At 40.2% G+C, this 11,668-nt stretch overlaps 1 protein-coding gene across 5 annotated transcripts in view; it reads left to right on the plus strand.

Moving 5' to 3' along the window:
• AMPD1 (adenosine monophosphate deaminase 1) overlaps positions 1–9,531 on the plus strand; it is a 22,035-nt gene extending 12,504 nt beyond the window's left edge. For 3 of the 5 annotated variants that reach the window (XM_007120437.4, XM_028488971.1, XM_055084375.1), the window contains 11 exons: positions 1,443–1,662; positions 2,123–2,252; positions 3,285–3,479; positions 4,055–4,186; positions 4,949–5,112; positions 6,332–6,458; positions 6,642–6,805; positions 7,497–7,617; positions 8,509–8,682; positions 8,878–8,988; positions 9,350–9,531. In XM_007120437.4, the coding sequence (XP_007120499.1) occupies positions 1,443–1,662; positions 2,123–2,252; positions 3,285–3,479; positions 4,055–4,186; positions 4,949–5,112; positions 6,332–6,458; positions 6,642–6,805; positions 7,497–7,617; positions 8,509–8,682; positions 8,878–8,988; positions 9,350–9,508 (1,697 nt within the window). In that variant the 3' untranslated portion in view covers positions 9,509–9,531. Of the gene's footprint in view, positions 1–1,442; positions 1,663–2,122; positions 2,253–3,284; positions 3,480–4,054; positions 4,187–4,948; positions 5,113–6,331; positions 6,459–6,641; positions 6,806–7,496; positions 7,618–8,508; positions 8,683–8,877; positions 8,989–9,349 lie in introns of those variants that run through there. The other 2 variants (XM_028488972.2, XM_028488973.2) reach the window with 2 other exon arrangements.
• The last annotated feature ends 2,137 nt before the right edge of the window (positions 9,532–11,668 follow it).

Here is an 11,668-nt window from a genome sequence, read left to right on the forward strand (position 1 = left end):
ATATGGTAGTTCTATTTGTAGTTTTTTAAGGAACCTCCATACTGTTCTCCATAGTGGCTGTATCAATTTACATTCCCACCAACAGTGCAAGAGTGTTCCCTTTTCTCCACACCCTCTCCAGCATTTATTGTTTCTAGATTTTTTGATGATGGCCATTCTGACTGGTGTGAGATGATATCTCATTGTAGTTTTGATTTGCATTTCTCTAATGATTAATGATGTTGAGCATTCTTTCATGTGTTTGTTGGCAATCTGTATATCTTCTTTGGAGAAATGTCTATTTAGGTCTTCTGCCCATTTTTGGATTGGGTTGTTTGTTTTTTTGTTATTGAGCTGCATGAATTGCTTGTAAATTTTGGAGATTAATCCTTTGTCAGTTGCTTCATTAGCAAATATTTTCTGCCATTCTGAGGGTTGTCTTTTCGTCTTGTTTATGGTCACATACTTGTTGAAAGTAAAAGAAGTGCTTTAAAGGCTGTGACATTATGGAATTTGTTCTTGGCTTTCTTAGGTTGAAATTGTTAGCAGTGGTAAGAAGGGGACCTTTATCCACATGATCCCTTCTCAAATCCTTTAGCAAAAATTGCATGTGCTTTAAAAGGTGGGAAGTATATTATAATTACAATAAGAATTACAGCTCTTAGAATTTATATTTATATTAAAAACCACTCTAGATGGAGCACAAAGGATTTTAGGGCCGTGAAACTATGCTGTATGGTACTAAAAGGGTAGATACATGTCATTGTGCATTTGTCAAAACTCATAGATAGAAGGTACACCACCAAGAGTGAACCCTAAGGCAAACACTATGGACTTTGGGTGATCATGGTGTGTCTGTGTAGGTTCATCGATTGTAACAAATGTTCTGCTCTGATTTGAGGTGTTGACAGCGGGGGAGGCTGTGCATGTGTCGGGACAGAGGGTGTGGGGACTCTGTACTTGGTGCCCAATTTTGCTGTGAACCTAAAACTGCTCTAAAAAATTAAGTCTGTTAAAAAATAACCACTCTAAATTAAGACTGATAGAGAAGCTTGGTTTAAATAAGGAAAAGGCCCAAACTCTACTTTTTAATGGTAGTTTTACTTTTATTTCTACACAGTCATCTCAAATGTTAATAAAATGCTCTTAACAGGAAGACTTTAACAACTTTAATAAATAACGAAAATGGTTTGTAAGTAGTATTGCAATTATATAAACAGCAATTCTGAAGAACTTGAAAATCATTCTTACACTAGATAAAATGTTATAGTAATTTTATACTCCTAATTTAGTCACCTTTGGGAAATAATGTAAAATTAAACTTTAGCTTAGCTCTGGATAATTACAACTTATGACATACAGAATTCCATACAAATGAGATCTTACAGTATTTAAGTTTGGTTATTTTTATGTGGTCATTCATCCTATGTGCTGATATATTATTGTGTGTTTTATTGAAAAAGTCTTTACCCCTCCTATGAAGAAGAGAGAAGACCCCTTCCGAACAGATAACCTCCCGGAAAACCTTGGTTATCACCTCAAAATGAAGGACGGTGTGGTTTACATCTATCCTAATGAAGAAGCAGCCAGCAAAGAGGAGCCTAAGCCACTTCCTTACCCAAATCTGGACACCTTCTTAGATGATATGAATTTTTTACTTGCTTTAATTGCCCGAGGACCCGTGTAAGTGTTAAGACCTAAACTATTGCTACTATTACTACTACTGACAGTAAGACTACATATTAATTAATTGCTTACAAGGTTCAAACACTATGTTAAAACCTTCATGTGCATTGTTTCTTTTTCTCCTCACAATCGTTCTATGAGGTGAGTATTTTTATAACTCCCGATTTACACGCTGAGACTTTGACGAGTTAAGTGATTTGCCCAAAGTCACACAGGTGGCTGAGACAGGCTTTGAGCCCCAATCCTCCCTCATTATTATTTATGTACAATTGTGATGAAAAGATTAAGTCCTTGGAGCCCAATACTTTTCAAGTTAGATTAATGCAGAGTAAGCCAGTTCCATTTGGAAACAAACATAATTTTTTCTACAGGTTATAAGGGTCCTGATGATTTTGAAATTGTGACTGTTTTCCTTAAATATCTGGAATTTTTTACAATCATGATTTAATTTTCACAGTAAGACCTATACCCACCGGCGCCTGAAGTTCCTCTCCTCCAAGTTCCAGGTCCATCAGATGCTCAATGAGATGGATGAGTTGAAGGAGCTGAAGAGCAACCCCCACCGGGACTTTTACAACTGCAGGAAGGTAAACATATTCGGTGCTCAGGGGTCATTCCTGGACAAAAACATTAATCCACTTATTTCTTGAACAGGACAAGAAAGATACTGTTTTTCTGATTCATGTAAGATTTCTGCAGGTTCAGTAGAACTTCATGAAAGCAGATAGATGATGTCTAAAAGATTAAAATGCCTTTTCTACTGTTTTCCGCATAGAAAGGTTTATCACACTATTGCCATAAAAATTATAGTTATCATCAACAACAAAAATAATAAAAATGAATAGAACCTCAAAAACCGCTATTCTAGGATTTGAAAGGTCTTCATTCTAGTCCTCTTTCTTCTACTTCCTGACTGTAAGACATTGGGGGGGGGGAAGTGATTAAATATTTCTCAGTTTCATTTTCCTCATTTGTAAAACTAGGAAATATATCTGCTCAATCTAGCTCACAAGAGGATTGTGAATAGCAAATGGAAAACTAATCAACTAGAAACACTTCCAAGATGTGTTCTGACCACTTAAGTGATTGCAAGGAAGTGGAAGTAGGAAATATATGAGCAGAGGTTTGGGACCAAACCCTGGCTCAGCCACCTGTATAACCTTGGGCAAATTACTTAATCTATCAAAACTTCCGCTTATAAAATTGTACTCATAAAAATACCTAACTCATAAGTGCCATCACTGTGCCATGGCTTCATCATTTCAACATTTCTCCCTTTGGGGCTGAAAGCTGTAGCAGCTGCTTCACTTCCAGCTGTGTCTCATGGGTGGAGAATTTTCCCCAAGACTTTTGTGTGGATCAAATGTAGGAAGTAAATTTGATGCACAGATATCCAAGAGAAGTAGGCAATATTATTGTATCCAGCCTAACCTTTCACATCCTCACAAGGGCACAAAAAGGTGCTATGGGTTCATTTTTGGCTCGGCCACCTCTACCAGCTGCCAGGTCACACCCCTATCATATCCTCCTTTCTCCCATCACCGTGGGATTGGCAGGCACCACAGAGCAGTATAACTCAAGCTGATTGTTGGTTTTTCTTTCTCTGAATGTACACACAGGTGGATACCCATATCCATGCAGCCGCTTGCATGAACCAGAAACATCTACTGCGCTTTATTCAGAAATCTTACCAACTTGATGCTGACAGAGTCGTCTATAGCACCAAGGAGAAAAATCTGACCCTAAAGGAAATTTTTGCTAAATTAAAAATGCATCCCTACGACCTGACTGTTGATTCTCTGGATGTTCATGCTGTAGGTTGAAAAGATAATGTCAGTTTCATCTAATACTCAGAACCGCACACGCCCTTCTCCTACAAACTCTCCCTTCTCAGAGCCTGCTAAACTACGTGGGCTTACCATGCTGACTGAAAGAACCCATGGAAAATCTTGAGGTTCTCCCATTGTCCGCTGTATTGGATTCCATTCTTGGAGCCCAAGCCCTTCTCCTGTTTTGTTTTTTGTTTTTTTTATAAATTTATTTTATTTTTGGCCGCGTTGGCTCTTTGTTGCTGTGCACGGGCTTTCTCTAGTTGTGGCGAGCTAGGGCTACTCTTCATTGCGGTGCGCATGCTTCTCATTGTGGTGGCTTCTCTTGTTGCGAAGACGGGCTCTAGGCACGGGCTTTAGTAGTTGCAGCACGCGGGCTCAGTAGTTGTGGCTCGTGGGCTCTAGAGCACAGGCTCAGTAGTTGTGGCGCACTGGCTTAGTTGCTCCACGCCAAGCCCTTCTCCTGTTACCAGGCCCCTGTTCCTTGTGGCCATTCCCTAACTCTCTGTGTTCAGGCAGCTCTGATAAAGATACACTTGTGCTCCTGTTTCCTGATGCAGGGACGTCAGACTTTCCAGCGTTTTGATAAGTTCAATGACAAATACAATCCTGTAGGAGCAAGTGAGCTACGGGACATCTACCTGAAGACAGACAATTACATTAATGGGGAATATTTTGCCACTATCATCAAGGTGAGGAGAAATCAACCAGATCTATGTTACCTGGCCTGGTTCTTGAGGAGGCGGAAGAAGAGAGGGAGGGAAGGAAGGAGAAAAGAGGGAAGGAAGGAAAGAGGGAAGAAGAAAGGGAGGGAGAAAAGAAGGAGAGAGGGAAAAAAGGAAGGAGAAAAGAGGGAAGGAAGGAAGGAAAGAAGGGAGGGAGGGAGGGAGGAAGGGTGCTATCCCTGGGGTCAGGCAATACACAAATGAATGTGATAATTTCTTCTGAAACATTCACTGTAATGATTTTAAAAGACCTTGATTCCTAGGACAGAGACACTACGGGTGTGGATTTGGGATTAAGGACCTGGCTCTTCCAGGCTTTTGGAGTTGTAAATTCAGGAAGAATTAGGATCAGAATCCATCCTGATCTTCATGACACCTAAACATTAGGAGGCAGGAATGACAGGTGAAGTTGGGAGATGTGTGTTTTGGGAGATAGGGGGCATATGAAAAGCTGAATTTCTTTTGCAGCAGTGCCTTGGGATTTCATCATCTTTAGACTGACTCTTTTTCTCTCTAGACTCCATTACATCCTATCAGTCTTTTAGCCCGACTAGCTCCCCCTCACCTCTCAGGCTCCTTACATCTTAACCTTGACAGTTTTCCTCTGACTTCCTTTCACATTTCCTCTGTTCTTCTTAGTACCCATCTCCTCTCCCTAGACCCCACAGGTTAGACCCCTGAGGGACCTGTGGGAATTCCTGGCTTTGGACTCCTCTCTTGGCTTTGCAGGAGGTAGGTGCAGACTTGGTGGACGCCAAGTACCAGCACACTGAGCTCCGCCTGTCTATCTACGGCCGCAGTCCTGATGAGTGGAGCAAACTCTCCACCTGGTTCGTCCGAAACCACATCTACTGCCCCAACATGACATGGATAATCCAGGTCCCCAGGATCTAGTATGTACCCACCCACTGGAAACCCTAAAGCCTGCCCTCATCCCACCTGTCTCACCTCCTCCACACCAACAAGGAATGTGCAGCACATCTGGACAGAAATAAGCTTTGTTAAACAGCACTCAGTACTGGGGCCTGGGTGCCTGGTTTTGTCCACTCTGGGTTTAGCACTCTTGAGGACAGACCGGAGTTAGGAAGATGATTTCAGTTCAGTTTTCTAACCAGATTTTTTGGTTTTGTTTTTTAAAACAGGGGACTTTATGCAGATCACAAAATAACTTATTGAGAATGATTATGACTTAGGATAAGTACTATATACATTTTACATACATTATATACATTATACATTATATACATTTACATATACATACTCATTGCCCTCAGGAATTTTCATATCATTGATCTTTTATCTAACTTAAGTGTTTATATATTGTCTGGCCACCTACCTCCATGCTCTGTGTGCCCTGTGACAATGCAAGAGTTTTATCCTGTCTCTTTAACCAAAAAAAAAGTAGCTTTTTGACTGGAGTAAAACATCCTGTCTAATATCATTAAGGAAGAGATATTAAGGCATTATTAGAGTGTGGTGGTTAGAAGCATGGGCCCTGGCTCTGGACTGGCTATGCTTGAATCTACCACTTACTAGCTGTGTAACCTTGGCAAGTTGTATGACCTCTCTGTGCCTTAGTTTCATCATCTTTAAAATGGGGTCATAATGGTACCTAATTTATTGTGTTTTATGAGGATTAAATTAGCTAATACTTCTGGCTACTTAAAAGAGTGGATGGCATATATTGAGTGCTATATAAGAATTTGTTAGATTGCCCCCTGGCCACAGCATATCAGAGGTGTTCTTGATAACTGTTTCATGCTCACGATACCACACACGTAAAAATCATTGAACCTTTCATGACAGAGTTCCCATACTCTTCATTTTCTATCTGGACTTAGCTGTGAACGTTTAGTGTTCTTACCACAGAGGATTTGTAGAAGATATAGGGGCATGTGGTCCAGCAAGAAATTTATACCTCCTATGCCAAACCCAAACTGAATCCTTCTTTATGGGTAACCAAGAAGAATGTACCAGAGTGGACCTAGGATGGAGACACTAGGTCTTCTCCTGAACATGGCGTTTAGTCCTTTGCTTGCCTTTGGTCCTTTGCTTTGAACTATCAGTCCAAAAAAGCTTTTCCTCCTAAATTCTCTTCATTCCTGCCTCTAGTGATGTGTTCCGATCTAAGAATTTCCTTCCACACTTCGGAAAGATGCTGGAGAATATATTCATGCCAGTGTTTGAGGCCACCATCAACCCCCAGGCTCACCCAGACCTCAGTGTCTTCCTCAAGCATGTAAGCATGGCCCTGAAGACCTTCCTACAGCTGCACATGAACCAGCCCGCCTACCTAGCCATGATTAATTCTTGATGCTTATCTCTGACATTTGGTCCTTGCCTTTGGAAGCTGAAAGTTTGTCTGAGGGCTGGGACCCTGCGTTCAGACTGAACCCATTATGTGGCTCACTCTTCCTGACAGATTACTGGCTTCGACAGTGTGGATGATGAGTCCAAACACAGTGGCCACATGTTCTCCTCCAAGAGCCCTAAGCCCCAGGAGTGGACCATGGAAAAGAATCCATCTTACACTTACTATGCCTACTATATGTACGCAAACATCACGGTGCTCAACAGCCTGAGAAAGTAAGTAGATGAGAACTGGAGCTGGAAGGAGAATCTATTTAACACACCTCTTTCCTCATACATTGGCACCCTAGGTGGTTGAGGGCCTACGCTGCTGGGATGCTGCCAGCTGGCCCAGAGCAGAAATTTCTGTCCCTTGTCTTTTTCTTCGGTTTCTTTATTTATTTAGGGGCAGGAATGGACAGTTTGGAGCCTTCAGTAACTTTCACAGTTCCTTTTCTTTGGAAGTTTAGGAATTTACACTAATCACTGTGCAATTTATTATAAAATTCCATACATTTTACCCTTCTTGATATATCTGGGTAAGGAATAAATAGAGGACTATCATAATGGGGTTTTCTGGAAATGTTTCCCCGCTAAAGTGTGAGTAGGAGAAACAACGACATGGTGATATTGGTAAACTTTGGGTGGAAACTGAAGATGTTTCTGTTCGGGTAATCAAAACTTGCCTCCATACCCTCATATCCTATGTTGTCTCTTTTTTCAAAAAGCCTGTGTTTGGGAAGACTTAAGATTATGATTTGGAATTGTCAGTTTTGCTGAATACTTTGGATACCCCACTCCCTTTCACTCCCTTGCAGAGCGTTCTGGTGTTTCCTACCAGATTTTCTTATAAATCACTCTATGCCCAGAATTGTTGCCAGGTGCCAGTCAGTCACCTGTGATTGCTATAGTAGCTCCGTTTCCCTAGGGAACGAGGCATGAATACCTTTCTGTTCCGACCTCACTGTGGGGAAGCTGGAGCTCTCACCCATCTCATGACAGCATTCATGACAGCAGATAATATCTCTCATGGCCTGAATTTAAAAAAGGTGAGTTGGAAGCTCTCTTCTCAATATTAACTTTTATATTGGAGCTAGAGGAACAGCATTTTTTCCCTTATCATTCTGTCACAAGTCATCATCAACACTGGAATCAAATTAAAGTAGAGCAAAAAAAGATTTTTGAGATTATTTAGTGCATTTCATTTTACAGAGGCCCGGAGAAGTAAAGAAACTTGCTCAAGATTACCTAGATAGTTGGTGGCAGGGAGGAGTTAATGCAGATCGCCTGACTTGCATTTTAAAACTCTGACAAGGGATAAATCAGAGGCAGCTTGGCTTACCTGAAACTGGTTTTCACCAGATTTCATGTTATAGCATGTTTTAAAATGCCTCTGGTGTGAGTCAGAACTTTCTTGTAGAGAAAAAAAATGTTTCAAGGTGAAGTCTTTTGCCTAAGATGGGCCATCTAACTTAGACAATTAAAACATAAACAATTGGGTTTGACTCAATGCTTCTGAAAATTGATCCCAAATAAATTTCTTCTAAATAGTATTTACATTTAAAAACTATTGGGCTTCCTTGGTGGCGCAGTGGTTGCGCGTCCGCCTGCCGATGCAGGGGAACCGGGTTCGCGCCCCGGTCTGGGAGGATCCCACATGCCGCGGAGCGGCTGGGCCCGTGAGCCACGGCCGCTGGGCCTGCGCGTCCGGAGCCTGTGCTCCGCAACGGGAGAGGCCGCAGCAGAGGGAGGCCCGCGTACCACAAAAAAAAAAAAAATAAAAAAAATAAAAACTATTATTCTTCTTTACAAGGGGATTTAAAGACTAGGTGATAATTTTGTTGAAAGGTAAAACTTGAGGTAACCAGGAGGTTTTGACTTTTCTAGTTTGTATCCCTTTTTCAACATTAAAAAAATTTTTTTTCACTCTTCCTTTACAGAGTCCTGTGTTACAGTATTTGTTTTTCTTAGCCCAGATTCCCATCGCTATGTCGCCATTAAGTAACAACAGCTTATTTCTAGAATATGCCAAAAATCCTTTTTTAGATTTCCTCCAGAAAGGGCTAATGATCTCACTGTCTACAGATGACCCGATGCAATTCCACTTCACCAAGGTACACATATGGAATTTTGAGCAATACAAGTATATTTTTGCTGAAACGTTGTTTACCACCCAGAATTTTAAAGTCGAATCAAGATATTTCATTATTCTTTTTGTGCAGGATGTGGGTTATTTCTTTTAATGCATTCCTTTTTCTTCCTTTCTTCTTCTATTTTTTTTTTGGCCTCATTTAAATAAATAACCCAAGGAGCCCCTAATGGAAGAATATGCCATTGCTGCACAAGTCTTCAAGCTGAGTACCTGTGATATGTGTGAAGTGGCAAGAAACAGTGTTCTGCAATGTGGAATTTCTCATGAGGTAGACCTGCCCTTGACTGGCTGTCCTTCTGAGTTTAGAATTTGGTAACTTCAATGTTGAAAAATTAGTTGGGGAAACATGTTGAAAAATTATTTCACAAATCATGTGCAGTTACTATGGACAGGGACTAGAAAAAATTATTCTGCCTCTCTGGCCATGCTTTTTGGGCAAGGGAAATAAAATATAATTGATTTCTCAGCAGACCGTGCACATTGAGGTACTGGATGAGTGCTTTTAATGGTTTATTGTTTTCCTCTTGCCCATAGTTAACATAAGGAAGGAATCTTTGTGGAGGATGTAATTATTGTCTATATCAGGGTAAAAAGAGACAACAGTCATTCTGTTTCCTTTTCTCTTATAGGAGAAAGCAAAGTTTCTGGGTGACAACTACCTTGAAGAAGGCCCTACTGGAAATGATATCCGAAAGACAAATGTGGCCCAAATCCGCATGGCCTATCGCTACGAAACCTGGTGTTATGAACTTAATTTAATTGCTGAAGGCATTAAATCAGGAGAATAAAACAAATAAACCAAATAATAATATGGGTGAGATTTTCATTGTAGAGTGTGAATAACAATAGTTACCTGTTATTGAATCCCTACTACAAGCCAAAGATTGTATTAGATATTGCTCCATTGACATTATTTCATTTAGTGTTTTGCACAACTTTATAGGTATTATTACCTCCATTTTGGGGAAGATGAGTAAACTGAGGTTGGTGAAGTTAATAACCCGCACAATTGTACAACACAGGGAATATAGCCAATTTTTTATAATAACTGTGAATGGAATATAACCTTTAAAAGTTATGAATCACTATGCTGTACACCTGTAACATATAGTAGTGTACATCAACTATACCTTAATTTAAAAAAGAAATGACCTTTGATAAAAAAATAAGCTGCACAAGGATGCACCTAGTGAGACGTAGCAATGGGGACCTGGGTTTTTCTGACTCTTGAGTGTCCATGACTTCCAGGCAAAGCGGTTATTAAGGCAGGGCAAAAATACAAGCAAATGATGGGACTTCCTTGTGGTCCAGTGGTTAACACTCTGCACTCGCAATGCAGGGGGCCCGGGTGCAATCCCTGGTCAAGGAACTAGATCCTGCATGCCGCAACTAAAATATCCTGCATGCCGCAACTAAGACCTGGTGCAGCCAAATAAATAAATAAATATTTTAAAAAAAACAAAAACAAGCAAATGATTTGATATAGGGAGAATGTAGGCTTTTGGTTTATAGAATGAAACTTGCTATAGGCACTTAGACTTCTGAAAAGTCCTTTTGACAGGATACATCTGAAGGGTGGCTTTCTTAGACAAAAACAGAACAGGTGTACCCCAAGATAGAAAATCTGTAATTATGAGTTTTTATACTTATGGAGAATTTATCTTATGAAAGGATTCTTAGTTTTAAGGATGTAATTGACAATAAAGTTATAGTCAGCTGTAGTGGTACATTTTAAATGATTTCACTTACCAAAATAAGATACACATGTAACTTTTTAGAAACATTCCTGTTACTCAAGGTCAGGTGGAATTCAATCCAATTAGCCAGACCATACTTCTATACATATACAGTTGCGTTGCCATCTAGTGGTTGGGCTGATACTTCATTCCACTTATTCAATAAACAATTACTGATCAAACATCTAAAGTACCAGGTACTATTCTAGGCAGCAAAGATATAAAGAATAAGATTTCACGTCTACTCTCAAGTTATTCACAGCAAGAAGTTATAGCATGAGTGGATACAAATGTGAAAAAGAGCATTTTGTGAAACATCTCAGAAAGTAATGACGTTTCAAATGGAAAAAAAATTGAAAGCTAATTCCTGCATGCTTCCACATTCTGTACAGGTAGCCATAAGCATAGGCGTGATCCCAACAGCATGTTTGTACTAGCCCTGGTGTTAGAATGCTCTCCCTGATTTCTGAAGTTGAAGTTCTGTTTGCTGAGTGTTTGTTAAGTCCCTTGGAAAACCTGATTTTATTTTACCTTGGCCTCTTTGTCATCAAAATAATATAAGTTGCCAAATTAAACTTTCTATTCTCAGATTTTAAAAGGCATGAACTACCATTATGTATATCTCCATCTTACCCATGAGAGGGCAGTAGAATACATACATGTTAATTCATTTATTACATCCATGCAGATTTGGTTTCCAATTTGGTACTTGGAATTCGATCTGCTCATTTTGTCATATAATCTCCTGGAATTCAAAGTTTGAACTTTGAAATAAATTTGAATTTTAAAATAAATTCCAAAGCCACACTATTCTAGCCCCAAATTTTATCTTAAACAATTGTTTGGGAAGTTTTCTAAATACATAAGGGTTTTTCTGGTGGTGAGCAGGAGGAGTCCATAAAGATCAGTGTTCAAGGACTTCCCTGGTGGCGCAGTGGTTGAGTAGTCCATCTGCCGATGCAGGGGACACGGGTTCGTGCCCCGGTCCGGGAGGATCCCACATGCCGCGGAGCGGCTGGGCCCGTGAGCCATGGCCGCTGAGCCTGCGCGTCCAGAGCCTGCGCTCCGCAACGGGAGAGGCCACAACAGTGAGAGGCCCGCATATCAAAAAAAAAAAAAAAAAAAAAAAGATCAGTGTTCAAAATTTACTACAAATTTATTTCCTCATTGAGACATGATTAAAAATATGTCTTGTCAAAATAAAATATATAT

Source organism: Physeter macrocephalus, chromosome 4 (assembly GCF_002837175.3).
Source record: "Physeter macrocephalus isolate SW-GA chromosome 4, ASM283717v5, whole genome shotgun sequence".
In the NCBI taxonomy this organism is placed as follows: domain Eukaryota; kingdom Metazoa; phylum Chordata; class Mammalia; order Artiodactyla; family Physeteridae; genus Physeter; species Physeter macrocephalus.